The following is a 20,640-nucleotide window of genomic DNA, read 5'->3' as shown; positions in this document are numbered from 1 at the left end:
AGTCATTACTATGTGGTTAGGCACAGCTCAAGTGCCTTCTATGAACTTGCCAAAGCCAGCAATGTTGTGGGCAGAATCTCAGGTGACGACAAGGAGGCATACAAGAATTAAATAGATCAGTTAGTCAAATGGTGTTGCAATGACAACCTTGCATTAAATGTCAACAAAGATTTGATTATAGACCAGGAAGGGAAAGTCAGGAGAAAACTCAACAATCTTTATTGATGACTTAGTCAGAGAGCAATTTCAAGTTCCTGGGCATCATCATCTCAGAGGATTGATCTTGAGCCCAACATTTTGATGCAATCACAACTAAGTCACGCCAGTGGCAATACTTCAATAGGACTTTGAGGAGATTTGGCATGTCACTTAAGATTCTAGCCAATTTCTACAAATGTACCATGGAGGGCATTCTGACTGGTTACATCACTATGTACAGAGGCTCCAATGCACAGGTTCGTAAATGGCTTCAGAGGCTTGTACATTCAGCCAGTTCCATCACAGGCACAAGCCTCTCCACCATCAAGGACATGTTCAAAAGGCGAAGCTTCAAGAAGGCAGCATCAATCATGAAAGTCGTTCACCATCCGCGACATACCCTCTTCTCATAAGTACAGAAACTGAAAACACACTCAGTGGTTTGGGAACAGTTTCTTACCTTCTGCCATCAGATTTCTGATGTTCTATGAACCCATGAACATTACCTCTCTATTCCTCTTTCGTAATACTTTTTTTTGCAACTTATAATTTGTTACTACTGCACAAAACTACAAATTTCACAACTTATATCAATGATATTAAATCTGATTCTGGAGTTGGAGGGAGAAGACTCTTGGAATCATAGAACGCAACAGCACAGAAGCAAGCCCTTCGGCCCATTCAGGCTGTGCCAAACTATTATCTGCTTTCTCTCACTGACTTGCACCTGACCCATAGCCTCCATACCCCTAATATCCATATACCTATCCAAATTTCTCTTAAATGTTGAAATCAAACACACATCCACCACTGGTGCTGGCAGCTCGTTCCACACTCTCACCAGCCTCTGAGTGAAGAAGTTCCCCCTCATGTTCTCCTTAAACATTTCATCTTTCACCCTTAACCCATGATCTCCAGTTCTCGGTCTCACCCAACATCAGTGGAAAAAGCCTGCTAGCATTTACCCTATCTGTATCCCTCATAGTTTTGTGTATCAAGTCTCTCCTGGTTTTCCTATGCTCTAGGGAATGAAATCCTAACCTATTCAACTTTTACCTATAACATAGTTCCTGAAGTCCTAGCATCATCCTTGTAAATTTTCTTTGCACTCTTTCAATCTTATTTATATCTTTCCTGTAAGTAGGTGACCAGAATTGCACATAATTCTCAAAGATACATTTATTCTCAAAGCATACAACTCTGAAATCATCTTCTCTGGGTAGCCATGAAACCAAGAAAGAAAAGAAAGGCAGCACAATCATCAACCTGCAAATACCTCCCCCCCCCCCCCCCGCACAAAAGTGAACAAAAATGGAGCAGGCACATCAACCCCACAAATCCCCCTCAAAAAAAAACAAGTACGATTGGGGAGGAGGAGAGACACAGAATATTTTTTTAAAAACTAAGACTGAGGGGAAAAAAAGTTTATAGTCAAAAGTCCACATCCAAAACACAGAAAACCTAGGTAACACACTCCGGGTACAGTGGCAGGCTTTCCCCTCTCTAGTAACGTAGCAGAGCAATCCTCAGCGAACAAAAGACAGGCAACTGGCGCCCACTTTTCACACCCGCCTCAATGCTTCACTCTCCCCCGTCACTTTAATCGGTGAAATGGAGCCAAACATCTGCTTGCACCCTCTCCTCTCAGAGACTGCATAGCACTGAAGCACCCAAAAGATCTCCAAACTTCTGCATTTGCCTCGATGTTTCAATCTCCCTCATCACTTTAATCAGCAAACAATGGAAGCTTTGCTGGAATACCCAAACAATCTCCAAACAGCAAATCACAGGCTCCAACAGTTTCAGAATCACATCCAAGATGAAAGACGTAAGAGAAGTGAAATATGTGGTTTCATGATCTATCTAGAGGATGTTGACCGAAGGAGCATTGCATGCAGGCGCCATCTTGACTGGAATGCAAATTATGCATCACCAACATCTTGTACATCTTCAAGATAACATCCCAATTCCTGCACTTAATAGTTTGATTTATGAAGGCCAATGTGCCAAAATCACAAAAGCACAGAGTTGATCAGAATGCAAGGAAGAGTAGCTTACCAGGAAATAATTAGGAGCATGTTTGCTCCCTAAGTTGGCATAGACTCAATGAGTTTAGAAATATAAATTAAATGTCTCTGTGTTAGGTTAAATGTAAAATATCTCACATTCGTCTTGTTTGAAAATAATGTTATAGATATTTGTCATATCATTGATTTCTACAATCTTCCACCAGTATGTAGATAATTGAGCATTTTCTGCTCATTTTTGTGGTTCAAAATTCTATCTTGACCAGTGGAGACTACAGCCAACAGCAGTCAGGTTGTAGCATTGGTAAATCTGGTCCTGCAGTTCCATCAGATTTCTATCATTTTGACTGCCTTACTGCTGTTTACTTAGAGTTAGAGATGAAAAGAAAATAGTATTTGTTATAAGGAAGCGGATAAGATTTTTCCAGTCTTGGCAGTAAATCAAGGATGTTGCCTTCCTGGTGCCAGGATCAAGGTAACACTGAGACGGTAGAGTATTTGGAGAGGAATCCCAGCTATAGGCCCTTGTCTTATCAGTACAAATGTCACAGGCATAATGACAGTAGAAGATTTGCAGGTTGATTTTAAGTAGATGAAAAAGAGATTAAGTAGACAGTAATCTCCAGGTCACTTATGGTGCCATATACCATAAAATACAGAATGTAGGTGGATAACATCTGGCTGGAGTGATGGCACAGGGTAGAGGGCGTCATATTCTTGGAGTGTCAGTACAGTTTCTGGTGAGTGTATAGGCCAAATGAGTGGTATCTTCAACAGGGCTTGGATCTCATGTTCTCATGGATAGATTTGGTGGTGCTTTTGTGCAGGGTGTAGCTGATTTTGGCAGTTGGGTAGAAAGCTAAGCATACATTTATAAGGGAGGAAAACAGAGCTGCAATACCATTAAACTAATGATAGATTTTGGAAAACAGCAGAGGTTAGAAAGAAGCAGTAAAGGAGTCTAGCTGTATTTAATTGTACATACAAAATTGCAAAAACTATAGTGAGGAAGGCAGTTGAGTAAGGGCAAAGAGACACTTGGAAGAATGATATTTTATCTTCTTAAATGTTGCTAAACCAGTGCCAGAAAAAAATGTCTTAACAATTCTTAGTACAAGAATAAGGTGTGACAGCATTGGTTAAAGAAGCAATCTCCTGTGTGAAGGAAATCCTCAAAAGAGTCCAGGTTGAAGCAAACAACAAAAGCAGAGCAGTACATTTGAAAGTATGCTATGGATGACCAAACTGTCTTAGGAAGAAAGATCAAAAATATTTGAGGGCAAATCTTCGGCACGTGTGAAAGCATTGGGACAGTAATACAGGTTTCCCCCGCTATCCAAAAGTAGAGTGTTCCTGTGAAACTTTTCGTAAGCCAAAATGGCATAAAGTAAAGAAGCAATTATCATTAATTTATGTGGGAAAAATTTTTGAGCATTCCCAGACCCAAAAAATAACCTACCAAATCATACCAAATAGCACATAAAACCTAAAATAACACTAACATATAGTAAAAGCAGGAATGATATGGTAAATGCACAGCCTATATAAGGGAAAAATAATATATGTACAGTGTAGTTTCACTTACCAGAATCGGGAAGATTTAACCAAAACCAATTTGTAGGAAAAAAATTGGCACGTACATGCATGCACACACACCTGCCCACGCAAGGCTTTGTGGTCATGGTAGTCTTTCTCGGGGTAAACGCAAGTTTAAAGCAAGCACGTTTTTTTCATAAATGCGAAAATCCTCTTCGGATTTCTTTTGGTTAGCGAAAACAGGTACCAATGTAAGTCTTTCGTAAAAGCGAAGTGGTGTAAAGCAAACTTTTGTAAAGTGGGAGACACCTGTAGTTGGAAGTTCAGTTCCTCACTTAGAATACAGTCAACATAAAAGGCATAGAGGGAACAGAATTCCTCAGTTTGTATGCAGATTCCACGGGTAGTAAGTCCATCAAAAGGGATGCAATCTGGATGTAGTTTCAGAACATTAAGCTGGATCAATGGAAGAAACAATGGTAGATAGTGATCAGAAGTCATTTAGACTTCACTGAGTTATGGAAAAGACAATGGTAAAGAATTGTAGATTCTAACTTAGTGGAAGACCAGTTTTACTAAGTGAAAAAGTAGTCTTGAAATAGATATTTGATAAATCTGTCTGAGCAGTGGGAGCTTTTAAGGAGAATCAAGAGGTTCAGCATTAAAGGTTTTCCCCAAAATTGTGTGGACTACCCCCGGATGACATAAACTCAGTGGCCACTTTAGTAGCTACCTTCTGTTCGTGGTCTTCTGTAGCCCATCCACTTCAAGGTTTGACATGTTGTGCATTCAGAAGTGCTCTTCTGCATCCGCTGTTGTAACTCATAGTTACAACTACTTGAGCCAGTTTGGCCATTCTTTCAGACTTCTCTCATTAACAAGGCATTTTCTACTGCTCGCTGAGTATTTTTTGCTTTTGGCACCATTCTCTGTATCTCCAGAAACTGTGTGCATGAAAACCCGAGAGATAGAAAGAAAGCTTTTGTCCGGCTACCCAGAGCTTAATACTGCTGAGAGCCTGAAATAGTGTAGGAGTGAAATTAAATAGAAAATCGGGAAAACATACTAGCAAGTCAACTCAAACAAAAATCTGTAAAGGAAATGTAAGGGACCAGAAAATGTATTTGGGGGGGCATTATAGGATGTATGTAATGCCCTTAATACCTTGTGGATTGCCTTAAAAAAGATGTGGGAAAAGCTAACATAACAGAACAGTGTAAAATATTAGATGGGTAAATGCAGTAAAAAAGAAAGCATTGAAGCATTCAGCATATTTGAAAGCAGTAAGTCATCAGACCAGGATGAAACCAGCTTATTAATGTAATTCTAGAGAGGAATTTGCAAAGCCGTTAACAATCATTTTCTAATCTTTGCTGGTGAAAGGAGAACTGCCTGAGGATTGGAAACCTGCTACCATTGTGGGTTGTTTAAAAAGGGAGGAAGGCATAAACCAAGTAATTTCATGCTATTGTAGCAAATTATAGGCTAGTTAGTTTAAATTTGGAATCATTTTAGTGGGTGGGGGCGCTATAAACTTTTATTTAGAAAGGCATAGTTAATTTAGTACAGTCAAATTTAAGTGAAGTTCATGTTGGAATTTTTAAAAGTTGGTCACAAGAGGACTCACTGAGGAGAGTGCATTTGTTGCTGTCTCTACAGATTGTAGCAAAGCATCTGACAGTGTCCTGTATGGCAATACGGTCAATAAAGTAAGAGCTCCCAGGAGAGTGGCAAACTAGGATCCAAGATAGTCCTGATGGCTTGAAACCATAGATAAAGGTTAATTATGTTTTTGTGAATGGAAAGCTGTTTCCAATGGGGGTGCTCATAGGGCTTAGGTCTCAGTTCCTTGCTTTCATAATACATATATTGAATGATTCAGACTGAAGTAAAGAGGGCTTGATGAAGACGTATACAGGAAATACTTTTGGCTTTGTAGTTAATGTTGAGGAAAGTGCTAGACTACAGAAAAGTATGAGTCATTTGGGGTGAAAAGTGACAAATGAAATTAATTGCAGAGAAGTGAGGTAATGCACTTTGGGAGGTACAGTGAGGAAAGAGAAAGTGCAATAAATGAGAGAGTGCAAAGAAGTGCAGAGGAAAGGATTGAATTGTTTCTACAAATTATTAAAGTAAGACAGGTCAATAAAGTGTTTAAAGAAGATGATGAGGAACTTAACTCAAGATGTATAAAATTATGTTGGACCTAGAAAGAGAAAAATAGGAAATACCTGTTTTCCTTTGCTGAAAGTCAAAATATAGAGGTATAAGTAATTGATAAGATAAAGGAGAAATGAAAAGATTTTTCACCCAATTGGATTTAAGAATTTGTTGTTCATCCTAAAAAGTACTTGGATATGTGCGCGTAGCTGTGACCTTTAAGTTAGTGGTATTTGTTAAAATGGCGCTCCGTCGATCATGGCTTCCTGCATCACAAGTTTTCTTAGATTTGGAATGGAGGCTCACGTGATCAAATCAGATTTTTCACACTAGTTCGTTTGCAGATACCAGAAACTCCTTTTGCAAAATAACAGAGGCTGATCTATGCGTATAAAATCTTAGGCAAAAGAGGAATATCACCTCTAGTAAAGGAAAACAAGAATAATTGAATCAAGTGAAGTCTGCACATTTTAGTTGTATTTGAAGATAGCGCCTTTCCATATATAAACAAAATTACAAATTACTGGAAAATACTGAATATTGGAAGTATTAATAAATCTTTGCTTCTCATTCAGTCTTGAAAGGCTTTGTTTAAATCGAGTGCACGTTTCCTTCTCCAGAATTAGAAGTACTCCATTAAAACAAGGGGCAGGCTACCAGGCTGAAGTAGTCATTCAGTTGGTTTGGGTAAACGGCGAGCCTCCACAGCAGATAACCAGCCTAGCAGTCAATTCATCATATGGACTGTGAGTACCAGCGTCTATTGTGAGTAAAGCTCTGATATCCTACACCATATTGCCCCAAGTTCAAGGTATTAAAATGTGACACATTACAATGATGATTAAATTCTCTGCTCATCTAAATCACATGTCAGCCTTTCATTTCACATATTCAGTTTCGTGCAGGTGATAGGTGAGAAAACAATTTGTTCCAAATCAAGTTAATTCCATGTTCATCGTGCCTGGTCCTCAGCTATCACCACGAAATATCACTTGCTCTTTCAGACAATAGAATTAATTTCATTGCCCTTTCTAGCCTACTGTATGGTATATAAATACATATTCATATAACACACTGCTCAGTTTTCAGAGTGAGATGCAGATTTCAGTATTGAGTATTTATTAGCAGATGAAATATATTGTTTAATAATGCCATTTATTTTCCTTTTAGTATGGTGTTTGGGAACTGTAATGGTATTGCAATGGTTGATTACATTCAGAAGACTGTACTTTTAAACCTGGGCACAATTGAACTCTATGGTTCGAATGATCCTTATCAGAGGCAACCAAAGTCCCCCCGCAAAACCCGGCAGGCCTCAGGAGGTAGGCACTGATGTTTTCACTTCCTTGATTCCTGCAAGAGATAAAATAAACTTGATGTGCTCTGTGGATATAGGCATAGTATGCAGAACATGCAGTCTGTCGTGTGAAATCATTAGATGGGTGGCAGTGCAGTTCGTGGCCATCTATTGCATGGCAGCATGAAGTGTTGTACTTGCTGCTGCTGTGGGAGAAAAGTATTCTTCTGAAAGGAACATAATCATCCATAAGCATTCTGTGAATCACTCCTTTATTATCAATCCTTAGAAATGGGATCAAGCAAGCTGGCCTGTACACATCACATGGAAAGACTCTTAAATTAAAATCAATGGGCAAGGAATTTAACTGCAAGAGAGCAAGGACTGGGTGTTTATAATTATGCAAGTGTGCCAGAACTAAATAAAATGCCCAACCTTTAGTGTGGCATTTTCTAAGGTTCTGATACAGTATCCGCAGTCAATAAACTATATGGGCTGAATGACCCCTGGAGCTGTAAATAAATGCCTAATATAACTCAATAAATAAATGAATTTAATCTTTTTTTAAGTTAAGCACAGGGAATTATAGATAAGTGGTGGAATTGGCCTAATAAAAAAGGCAGAGAAAATGTAATAGCTAAATGAGTGGCAAGTAAAATTCAATATAGATAGAAAGAATTTGCAAGCTAAAAGGAAAAAAAAGATTAGGTGTAAAGATAGATCTGCAAGAAATGGATCCTATTGAAGATGCTAAATTGTTGGCAGCAACTTAAAAGTTTTGTGCATTAAACTACATATATGGGAAAATCCCAGTGCTACTGTCTGTTTCACAGAGTAATGGCACCAATTGTTGTTCGACCATTACTTATCATAAGCTCAAGGCCAGATATAACTGAAGCTGCAATAGAAAGTGAAATGAAACTCACTATAGATGAATACTTCACTGTAGAGGAACAACTAGCATAATGAAAAGCTTCACTTGAGTAGTGAATATCCATTTGGGCGAGTGTGAAGCCAAAACTCTGCAATATATTGTATGTGATTAGAACTTAAATACCCAGATTCAATTTGAGTCATCCAGATACACATTACAAAGAAGGTCTAAGAAACTAATTTTAGCCTTTGGTATTTGAAAGATTGGAGGAGCCTGACATAAGAAATAAGATGGAAAATCTGGTAAATGAAGTATAAAGTATACTTGTTTGTAAGTGAGGATGTTGGAGTAAGGGTCCACAGAAAACTTGGAATGGTTTAAGAAAATGATGGATTCATTCTGAGATGGATGGAAGTGTTTTCCCATTTGAAATAATGTGGTTGTTATAGTTGCACCTAATTATTTCTATCTGTTTCCTGTTACAATAGCAGTAGACTGATTAAAGAAAAGGAAATCCATATTTAAGCACACATTTCTTAACACTTAATGTAATACTAAGCTCAGTTGTTCTGTTCGTAATCCACTAACTGTTCAATATGGAAGGATTAGTTTAATTCTGTAGTTATTTTTAAAAGTCAGAATTAAATGAGGCAGTAACTTGTAATGTAGAAATCCCATATTCAGAACTGGCTATTTCAGAATTTTACAGTTCTTTATCACTGCCTTGTTAGATTGTAGAAGTAGAATAAATATTGTTGAAGTCCATATAGCAGCGGTAAATTTCTGGGGATAACATTGCATGAAATGTTAAAATAGCTTGAACTTTTATTGGAATCTCAATTATAATTCCCTTTTACTTTGGTCTTTAGGGGACAAAAGGAACAAAAATAAACCAATCAGGCAGTTTGCTTCTGCTTCACCTATCAGACAAGCTTTTATTATGATCTGTGCTAATCTATGTGATTTTGTTCTATCCTTTGAATCTTTCATTATAAATATAGTAACCCATATAGGTTTGTGTAGTTACCTGACTATCATTATGCATTTGTCTAGTGCTATTAATAAAAGTATCTGTGTGCCACCTGTTCAGAAAAGAACAACTAATTGCTAATACTGTTCCTCTGAAAGCATTTTTGACTCTGGTCTTTGCATGCAATTAGTCCATTAAGAGCCTTGTAGGTAAGTGCTTCGTACATGTACCAGCTATCATTCCCATTAAGAGCTACATGCTGTTACTGAGGTATTGCTGCATGTTATGATAACACCATCTATAAATTTTAGATGAGCAGTGATGTGAGCATTGTCACCATGTGCAGAAAGCTTCATAATCCTTTGCCTCACTTCACTTCAAGAAGAAAGCTATTAAAATCCTTGCAGGGGAAGTCTGGTGTGGGAAAGGAGAGTTGATGCACTCTGGGCATTTGCTTTTCTAATAACATGAAGTACCAGAGCAATGGGTTCTGTAGCCTCTTATCTGGCATAAGACCCTTCTGTATACTTAACATCTTTTAAGATGTATTGGTTTCTGACTTCCAAACCCAATTTCCTTCTCCCTTTAAAGAATTCCTGGTCACTGCTAACATGGAAGACTTTCGAAGCAGCCATTAAATGATCAAATCATAACATTACAAAATTTGCAGCATGTTGTTCTTAATTTCATTTTATAGTTGCTTTCACCTTCTGTGATATCACATTTAAATTATGCTGCAACTTTGAGCATCTGACAATTGGATGGCTAAAAAATTAACCTGTTAATATAGCTAGAAAGCTTTTTTAATCTTAATTGCTTTGCAATCCTCCAAATGTCAGCATGTTAGTGTATTTCTGACATTTGCTCTTTTTCAGTAACATATAATTTGCTTACACATCATGAATATAGTGTTGAGGTCACAAAAAGGTCATGAAAAACAGCTCCTAGTGATGTCTGATTTTATTTTCCCATCTTTGTAAAGATTGCATTATCTTTTGCTATGTTTTAAGTTTTGTTCTGCAGGTTATTACAGCCAAAAGACTATTTTGGTGTTGTGCTCTTTCTTTTTCCATTGCATCCTAAGGCATGCTGACGGTGACTTCTTGCATGTGTGGTCTTTCTAGTTTATATTCTGAGTCTGTGAAAAGACTTCGTTCTTCATATCTAAGTAAGTTATGATGATACAAATTTATCTCACTTTTGTTTCTGATGTTACTATAGATATCATAAGCCATTGAAATCAGTGCAACCATTTTTTATAACAACACACAGAATGTGTTGTTAAGACTGTATAATCATATCATTGGTTATAAGATGCCTGGAGGAACTCAGAAGTCTTTTTTTTCCAATCCCCATTGCATATGAGGGCATTTGTAGTGAGCAGTTTTGTGAGATGAGAGCTGAAGTTCTGCTTGAGTAAATTTCACTTGAGAGGAAAAACATGGTTAACAGATGGACTGCATTGCACCTGGTCTCTTCCTCATGGTTGATCCCCAGTCCCATCCCATAGCAACCAAGTGTGCACTGCAGGTAGCCAGTTAGCTCTCTATGGGTCTGTGAGCTAGCAATCAGTATGTTCCCTCCAAATGTTTTGTTTGTGGTTGTTGATCATTATCATTTACCAAATGGGGGTATCACTTCATTAATCTGTAATAACTCACAGTTAGAATAATAATCAAATGAGTTATAATCAGTAAAATGTCATTACTGTGTCCAGCACAGCAGAGTATCAAAATCATTAGACTGTTGCTGAAATTAGCATCTTAAAATACTATTAGGATGCATTGTGGCAACTGTGCATTGCAGAAAATCTTACATCTGACAATGAAGGGAAAGGCCTTTTAGCTTGTGACATTGCTTTGATTCTATGGAGGTTGAACCAGAGCAGATCGCCAGAGTGGAAATGGAGAAAATTAAATATCATGCTTTTTTCATGATCAGAAGTATAGTTATTTGATCAGTTTTTGAGTCATCCATTCAGAAAGACACAACAGTTCCCCTTTCCATTAATAAGTTCCTTAAATGATTTGAGAATTTTCACCTTTATGATCTGCCTGAACTGATCTTCTTTTATGAAGAGTTGTATGTCCAATTTTTTTTGACTGGTTTAATATTGTCCCCTGTTCATAATGTAAAGAAAAAGTTATATTCCAGAGGAAGTGCATCCCATAACTAGCCAATAATGAATAAAGCTATGAGTAACTGGAATTATTACTGTCCATTTTTGGGATGCAGTGGGTGTCCTTAAAGCTCCAGAAAAGGCATCCATGCATATTAGTTGTGTAATTTGCACCCAGTGTCACTGGTGAGATTGGTGTGCAAATACAGTGAATGTCTGACAGAAATATCCAGATCAGATGTCATGAAATCAATCAACATGCAATGCTGTTATACCACTAGCACACCTTTTATTTTGGTAGTCATCACCATACCTCAAACCATGTTATGTGCATATTGCAACTGAAAGACCCACCCCAGTGATGTTATTTAAAAGGACTTTTGTAGTTTAGTTCTGGTTGATTTCTTCTGCCTCTTGTTTTGATTCTACATGTATTTGGTTAACTTTTAGAGCTTGTTTCAAATTGCAAATGGTGGTAGTTGTTGAAGGTTGTTGGTATGTAGCAAAGGTACACCAGTAGGCACCTGACTTGAATGCAACATGAACAGTATGCCCACAGAATCTTAAGGAGGTTTCTCAAATAGAGACTATATTTACCCGATTTGTTAAATGAGCATGTGTCATAGAACTTCATGAAGAATGTGTAGCCTGTGCTTCACTGATCTCCTCATGGAAACCTACAGCAGCTTGCATGTTAAAGACCTTGTGAGAGGCTGACAGATTAATGAAGTAATAAAGGTTGATCTGACTGCTTCCAACCTTAAATATTTGTGTCAATTCTGAGTTTCCCACTCACCACTCTACCACCCCACCCCTATAACCTTCATCACAAAGACAGATCATTAATGCTTGTACCTCAGATAACTGACGGCATTGCATTCTTCTACACGTCATTGATCTTCTCCCCATCCACATGGCCACAGTGCAAAATGAAAGCTTGCCACAAACAGATATCCTGGACAAATTTACAAATTAGATCATTCAATTTTGCATATGAAGGTTAACTAATCACTCTAGTGCACCCACAGTGCCTTTTCTTCCTGTGTTTTAACTCATTCTACTGTACTATCATAATGGCTGCACTGTGCCTGGTGGAAGGTTGTTGATGACTTTTGTAGGAGGTTTAAGACAAGTTTTGAAGCTGGCCTCTAAGCTCTGGGCATACATGACCGCTATTTGCTGCACTACCTTGGGATGGCTGATGGCCGTCTGGACTAGGTGTCTATGACAGGTGATAGGAAGGACACCACCTATGTGATGGGTGTGGGAGGGCATGTAAATTCTTAAGAGAGGTCAATGTGTTTATGTTCTACAGAGCCACTAGCAGCTACATTCCAGCAATATATATTTTTGGAATTTCAGACAGACAGACATACTTTATTGATCCCGAGGGAAATTGGCACCAACCAAGAATAGTGAAGAAATATAGTAATACAAAACCATAAATAATTAAATAATAATAAGTTAATCATGCCAAGTGGAAATAAGTCCAGGACCAGCCTATTGACTCAGGGTGTCTGACACTCCTAGGGAGGAGTTGTAAAGTTTGATGGCCACAGGTAGGAATGACTTCCTATGACGCTCAGTGTTACATCTCGGTGGAATGAGTCTCTGGCTGAATGTACTCCTGTGCCTAACCAGTACATTATGGAGTGGATGGGAGTCATTGTTCAAGATGGCATGCAACTTGGACAGCATCCTCTTTTCAGACACCACCGTCAGAGAGTCCAGTTCCACCCCAACAACATCACTGGCCTTACGAATGAGTTTGTTGATTCGGTTGGTGTCTGCTACCCTCAGCCTGCTGTCCCAGCACACAACAGCAAACATGATAGCACTGGCCACCACAGACTCGTAGAACATCCTCAGCATCGTCCGGCAGATGTTAAAGGACCTCAGTCTCCTCAGGAAATAGATACGGCTCTGACCCTTCTTGTAGACAGCCTCAGTGTTCTTTGACCAGTCCAGTTTATTGTCCATTCGTATCCCCAGGTATTTGTAATCCTCCACAATGTCCACACTGACCCCTTGGATGGGAACCGGGGTCACCGGTGCCTTAGCCCTCCTCAGGTCCACCACCAGCTCCTTAGTCTTTTTCACATTAAGCTGCAGATGATTCTGCTCGCACCATGTGACAAAGTTTCCCACCGTCGCCCTGTACTCAGCCTCATCTCCCCTGCTGATGCATCCAACTATGGCAGAATCATCAGAAAACTTCTGAAGATGGCAAGACTCTGCGTTGTAGTTGAAGTCCGAGGTGTAGATGGTGAAGAGAAAGGGAGACAGGACAGTCCCCTGAGGAGCCCCAGTGCTGCTGACCACTCTGTCTGACACACAGTGTTGCAAGCGCACGTACTGTGGTCTGCCAGTCAAGTAATTAATAATCCATGACACCAGGGAAGCATCCACCTGCATCACTGTCAGCTTCTCACCCAGCAGAGCAGGGCGGATGGTGTTGAACGCACTGGAGAAGTCAAAAAACATGACCTTCACAGTGCTCGCCGGCTTGTCCAGGTGGGCGTAGACACGGTTCAGCAGGTAGACAATGGCATCCTCAACTCCTAGTCGGGGCTGGTAGGCGAACTGGAGGGGGTCTAAGTGTGGCCTAACCATAGGCCGGAGCTGCTCTAGAATAAGTCTGTCCAGGGTCTTCATTATGTGGGAGGTCAATGCCACCGGTCTGTAGTCATTGGAGCCACTGGGGCGCGGCGTCTTCAGGACAGGAACGAGGCAGCACGTCTTCCACAGCACAGGAACCCTCTGGAGACTCAGGCTCAGGTTGAAGACATGGTGAAGTACTCCATATAGCTGGAGGGCACAGGCTTTGAGCACCCTGGGGCTGACACTATCCGGGCCTGCAGCCTTGCCTGGGTGGAGACGTTTCAGCTGTGAAGCCCACCGTGGTGGTTCCAGGTGTGGGAGGGGTTCTGTACTGCTAACACTGTTAATTCCCTTTACATATTAAAAACCCACTCCACTGATAGCAGAAGGTTGAATTTCCATAACAGCAAGTTGATATTGCTTGTCAGTACTCTGAACTTCAACTATGTCTTATGGTTTTACTGTGATACTTGGGCATTGAATGGCTGCTACAATTATGACTTTGGCTTCTAAACTGCATTGTTTGGGTTTGTGATTGAATTGGCCATCACTTTCACATTGCAAAGAATGAGCTCTAACTTATTGAAGCTCATTTTTTGCCAGATTGTTCCGTTTTCCTGACAATGAACTAAGAATATTTAGCAGGATTTGCAGTGTACCAAGTAATTCATTGTGCCTTTCTTCTATAGCATGCCCTTTGGAGGTTCTCACTCAAGCCCCATGCCTTTGCTATCCCTGTCCCTGATCTTGCTGCAGACCAAGTGTTTGGTGACTTAGCAGGTGCACATCTAGCCTGGATACTTTACTCCAAATTCCCTGCAGCTTTTGTATACAAGCTAATGACTGCATCTAAAATTTGGTGCACTCCTTCCTTGTGAATTTCTTTTTGTTCATCCTCTGCCAAGCCAAATAGCACTGCTCAGGATTCTCTCAGAATAAATGCACAAGATGTGAAGATAGTAGAGAGATCAATGGGTATGAGTGTGATGAAAGAAGTGAGTGCTAACATTTATTGGAGCTAGTAAAGCAGCTGAGATTGTTGAGAAAGGTTAGGTGTGAGGAAATCATTGTCTTTAATTGATTCGGCCCCTTCCTGGCAATAACTTGCACATATTTTTTTCATGGATTTTAGAACATCCCATGAGGCCAATCCTTTTCCAATTAATTCTTGACAATTCCAGTTTTAGTGCCATGTGGTCTTGCAGGAGAAAGAGAAATGTGACATTGAAAGTTGTATGACAGTCATGGTTGATTAGCTAACAGTGAAAGCAACCTGCTAGATTTATTGTAGTTGTGTGAGTGTCAGTGAACGTGATAGAGGTTGTTGGTTGATGAGTGACATAAGTTTTGTGAATTGAGCACTGGTTGAAATTAATGTACAATTCATATAGGTTATGCGCTTACAGGACTACTTTGAATCGGCAGTCTAGACCGATTCATCTTCGAACCTGGATGAGTATGCTGCAGTTGTTACCGACTAATTAAAGCCTGTGTGGATGAGTGTGTGCCTGCAAAGACTTGCTATGCATTCCCAAACCAAAAGCTGTGGATGAACCAGGAGGTATGTCGTCTGCTGAAGGCTAAATCTGTGGCATTCAAGTCTGGCGACCCAGGTCAGTACCAGAAAAAAGGTATGACTTGCAGAGGGCTATTTCAAGAGCGAAGGGACAATTTTGAATGAGGTTGGAGGCGACATCAGATTTACAGCAACTCTGGCAGGGTTGGCAAGTTGTTACTACCTACAGAGTGAAACCAAATGGCATGAATGGACTGATGCTTCACTAACAGATGAACTCAACACCTTCTACACCCACTTTGAAAGGGAGAATATAACTACAGCTGCGAAGATCCCTGCTGCACCTGATGACCCTGTGATCTTTGTCTCAGAGAAAGGCTGCCTTTAAAGAGGGTGAACCCTCGCAAGGTGGAAGGCCCTGACGGAGTACCTGGTAAGGCTCTGAAAACTTATGCCAACTAACTGGCGAGAGTATTCAAGGACATTTTCAGCCTCTCACTGCTACGGACGGAAGTTCCCACTTGCTTCAAGAAGGCAGCAATTATACCAGTGCCTCAGAAGAATAATGTGAGCTGCCTTAATGACTATCACCCAGTAGCACTCACATCTACAGTGATGAAATGAGGTTGGTCATGACTAGACTGAACTCCTGCCTCAGCAAGCACCTGGACCCACTGCAATTTACCTATTACCACAATAGGTCAACAGCAGACATAATCTCAATAGCTCTTTACAGGGCCTTAGACTACTTTGGACAATACAAACACCTACGTCAGGATGCTGTTCATCGAATATAGCTAAGCATTTAACACCATCGTTCCCACAATCCTAATTGTTAAGTTACAGAACCTGGGCCTGTGTGCAGATTGGTGATAATATCTCCTCCTCACTGATGATCAACACTAGTGCACCTCAGGGGTGTGTGCTTAGCCCACTGCTCTACTCTCTCTATGTCCATGATTGTGTGGCTAGGCATAGCACAAATGCCATCTATAAATTTGTTGATGTTGGTAGGATCTCAGATGGAAATGAGGGGGCATACAGGAGCGAGGTATACCAACTAGTGGAGTGGTGTCTCTGCAACAACCTGGCACTCAGTGTCAGTAAGACGAAAGAGCTGATTGTGGACTTCAGGAAGAGTAAGATGAAGGAACACATACCAATCCTCATAGAGGAATCAGAAGTGGAGAGAGTGAGCAGTTTCAAGTTCCTGGGATCTCTGAGGACCTAACCTAGTTCCAACATATCAATGCAGCTATAAAGAAAGCAATACAGCAACTGTACTTCATTAGGAGTTTGAAGAGATTTGGTATGTCAACAAAAACACTCAAAAACTTCTATAGATGTACCTTGGAGAGCATTCTGACTGGCTGCATCACTGTCCGGTATGGGTAGCCTATCACACAGGACCATGAGAAGCTGCAGAGGGTCGTAAATTTAGTCAGCTGCATTTTGGGTACTAGCCTACAAAGTACCCAGGAAATATTCAAGGAGTGGTGTCTCAGAAAGGCGGCCTCCATTATTAAGGACCCCCAGCACCCAGGGCATGCCCTTTTCTCACTGTTACCATCAGGTAGGAGGTACAGCAGCCTGAAGGCACACACTCAGTGATTCAGAAACAGCTTCTTCCCCTCTACCATCTGATTTCTAAATGGACGTTGAACCCAGTAACACTACCTCACTTTTTTTTACTATATATTGTTCCTGTTTTTGCATGATTTTTAATCTAGATAGATAGATAGATACTTTATTCATCCCCATGGGGAAATTCAACTTTTTTTCCAATGTCCCATACACTTGTTGTAGCAAAACTAATTACATACAATACTTAACTCAGTAAAAAATATGATATGCATCTAAATCACTATCTCAAAAAGCATTAATAATAGCTTTTAAAAAGTTCTTAAGTCCTGGCGGTTGAATTGTAAAGCCTAATGGCATTGGGGAGTATTGACCTCTTCATCCTGTCTGAGGAGCACTGCATCGATAGTAACCTGCCGCTGAAACTGCTTCTCTGTCTCTGGATGGTGCTATGTAGAGGATGTTCAGAGTTTTCCATAATTGACCGTAGCCTACTCAGCGCCCTTCGCTCAGCTACCGATGTTAAACTCTCCAGTACTTTGCCCACGACAGAGCCCGCCTTCCTTACCAGCTTATTAAGACGTGAGGCGTCCCTCTTCTTAATGCTTCCTCCCCAACACGCCACCACAAAGAAGAGGGCGCTCTCCACAACTGACCTATAGAACATCTTCAGCATCTCACTACAGACATTGAATGACGCCAACCTTCTAAGGAAGTACAGTCGACTCTGTGCCTTCCTGCACAAGGCATCTGTGTTGGCATCTATTCAGTATATGTATACTATAATTGACTTACTATTTTTTTCTTCTCCTATATTATGTATTGCATTGAACTTCTACTAAGTTAAATTTCATGACACATGCCAGTGATGATAAACCTGATTCTGAATTTGAAAATGCATTCGCTTATCACTATCTTGTCATGACAATCTACTAAAACCATGGATGCTTCCATTTTGAACACAATGCCATTACCTTGTTCAATGAGGTATTATCAGGGTCAGCAGCCAGAAAGATCCCAGATATGGATGTTCCTGTGGGCCCTTTTATCTTAGAGTGATCATTCATTAGCTAGTTGAACATCTTGAATTGCTAAGTGTGAACGGTTGGGGTAGGAGCAGGAGTGAGCCATGGTCCCTTGACCCATTTATTAAAATCACATCTGATCTAATTGTAACCTTGACTCTATATTCCAGTTTACCCACACTAATTGCTCACTGTCAATGATCTATCTACCTGTGCTTTAAAAATATTCAAAGGCTGCACCTAATCTTTGGATTTTGGCTAGCTTCGTGGCTATCTTATCTCATTTAGATTTGAGTATAAATTAACAGGGTATTCTGAACCTGTGTGAATGAATTCAGTGCATCTTCCCTACATTGCAACTCCTTCACCTCGAGGCCTTCAGTACAGCATCTGAAAAACTTGGATCCCACGCCTTCTCACGTTGTGAGACTTTTCGCCATTTCTCTGGTCAGATTTATTTCCTGCATGACTGCCAGCATTTCCAGATGCAATCCATATTTTAGCAGCTAGGTTTAGTTGGTACGAAGGACAGGCAGACGGTAGGGAAAAAATTTGCAGTCAGTGGGATGAGTTAAAATATAACATGATGGCAAAATTGAAAATGGTGATGAATACAGGACTAAAATTGTTATATTCAAAAGCATGCAGTATACAGCATAAGGTAGATCATCTTGTAGCATAGTTACACATTGGCAGGTATGACGTGGACGTCATTGAGTCGTGACTGAAAAGTCATAGTTACTAGCTTAACATCCAATAATACACCTTGTATTGAAAGGATAGGCAGGTAGGCAAAAGGTATGGGGCAGCTCTGTTGGTTAAAAAAATCAAATCAAATCAAATTCTTAGAAAGAGCCATGTGGACAGCAATAAGAAACTGCAGGGTAAGAAGATCTCGATTGGGGGAGTTGGGTTTTTTTTGTGTGCTATACTCTGCCAGAGCCTCGGCGACCACTTTTTTTCTCAAGTGGTTGTCTTGGAGGAAAGATTCTGGGAGTGGTCCCCCACGTCCTCACAGCGCAGTTATTGTTGTTTTTTTATGAGGCTGAGTTGCGAACTCAACACTGAACTCGGCACAGGTGGAAAGCGTGCCCGGGAGCAGCCTGACTGAGTTCAAACTCAGGAACCTTCGCTCTGGAGTCCGGTGCTGAGGTAAGAAGGTCTTGATTGGAGTTGTATACAGCCTCCGAATTACAGCGGGAGATAGAAGAGGCATGTAAAAAGGGTACTGTTATGATAGAGATGGGGGATTTCAATATGCAGGTTAGATTGAGAAAATCAGGTTGGTGCTGAATCCCAAGAGAGCAAATTTGTAGAATGCCTACAAGATGTCTTTTTAGAGCAGTTTGTGGTTGAGCCCACTAGGAGATCAGCTATTCTGGATTGGGTGTTGTGTAATGAACTGGATTTGATGAAGGAGTTTAAAGTAAAGGAACCCTTAGGAAACAGTGATCATAATATAGAATTGACTCTATTTTGAGGGGGAGAAGCTGAAGTCAGATGTATCACTGTACCAGTGGAGTAAAGGGAATACCAGAGGTATAAGAAAGGAGCTGACCAACGTTGGTTGAATAGGGGTACTAGCTAGGATGACAGCTGAACACCAGTGGCTGGAGTTCCTGCTGGGCAATTCGGAAGGTGCCAGATAGATAAATCCCAAAAATGAAGTATTGTAAAGGAATGATGAGGCAACCATGGCAGACGAGGGAAGTCAAAGACAGAATAAAAGGAATAGAGAACATATAGCAAAAATAGTGGGTAGTTGGAGGATTGGGAAGCTTTTAAAAACCAACAGGAAGGGAACTAAAGATAGTCATAAGGAGGGAAAAGATGAAATATGAAGGTAAGCTAGCCAGTAATATCAGAGGATACCAGAAGTTTTTTTTTCAGATAAAGAGTAAAAGAGAGGTAAGAGTGGATTTCAGACCACTGGAAAATGATGCTGAAGAGGTAGTAATGGGGGACAAAGAAACAGCGTAGAGACTGAAGAAGTATTTTGCATCAGTGTTTACTGTGGAAGGCAGAAGATGTATGTCAGAAATTCAGAATTGAGTGTAGCTGCTATTACTAAGGAGGGGGTGCTTGGGGTAGCTGAAAGGTCTAAACTAGATTTATCACCTGGACCAGATGGACTTGCACCCCAGGGTTCTGAAAGATATAGCTGAATAGATTGTGGAGGCATTAGTAATGATCATTCCGGAATCATTAGATTCTGGAATGGTTTCTGAGGAATACAACATTGTAAATTCACTCCACTCTTAAAGAAAGGAGGGGTGTAGAGGAAGGAAATTGTGTTTGAATTCTTAAAGGAAATAACATGCAGAATAGACGACGAAGAGTCAGTGGATATTGTTTACTTGGATTTTCAAAAGGCCTTTGACGAGGTGCTGGACATATGGCTGTAACAAGATGAGAGCCCATGGTATTACAGGAAATAAACAAGCATGGATAGAAGATTGGCTGACTGGCAGGCAGCAAAGAGTGGGAATAAATGGGTCGTTTTCTGGTTGCCTGCTTGTGATAAGCACTGGAGTTTGAGGCAGGTAGTCCTGAGTTCAAATCCAGCCGGATCCCAACCTGGGCAGCAGCAGAAAGGCCTAGAGAACTGCTTCCCGTACACTATCCATGAGTGGACAATGACTCAACATCAAGGTTACAATGCTGAGGCATAAATCTAACAACTCTAAAACATGAAACTAATTGTTTTATACTCTAAAACATACAATAAGAACGTGT

General features: G+C 40.3%; 1 protein-coding gene across 6 annotated transcripts in view; it reads left to right on the top strand.

Moving 5' to 3' along the window:
• Positions 1-20,640, top strand: part of stxbp5a (syntaxin binding protein 5a (tomosyn)) — a 220,186-nt gene that overhangs the window by 125,885 nt on the left and 73,661 nt on the right. For 3 of the 6 annotated variants that reach the window (XM_073051464.1, XM_073051461.1, XM_073051463.1), the window contains exons 17-19: positions 6,542-6,667; positions 7,092-7,243; positions 10,147-10,230. In XM_073051464.1, coding sequence (XP_072907565.1) covers positions 6,542-6,667; positions 7,092-7,243; positions 10,147-10,230 — 362 coding nt within the window. The remainder of the gene's footprint in view (positions 1-6,541; positions 6,668-7,091; positions 7,244-10,146; positions 10,231-20,640) is intronic. The other 3 variants (XM_073051467.1, XM_073051466.1, XM_073051462.1) reach the window with 1 other exon arrangement.

Source organism: Hemitrygon akajei, chromosome 7, assembly GCF_048418815.1.
Source record: "Hemitrygon akajei chromosome 7, sHemAka1.3, whole genome shotgun sequence".
NCBI lineage: Eukaryota > Metazoa > Chordata > Chondrichthyes > Myliobatiformes > Dasyatidae > Hemitrygon > Hemitrygon akajei.
This window is presented reverse-complemented; position numbering and strand designations above follow the sequence as displayed.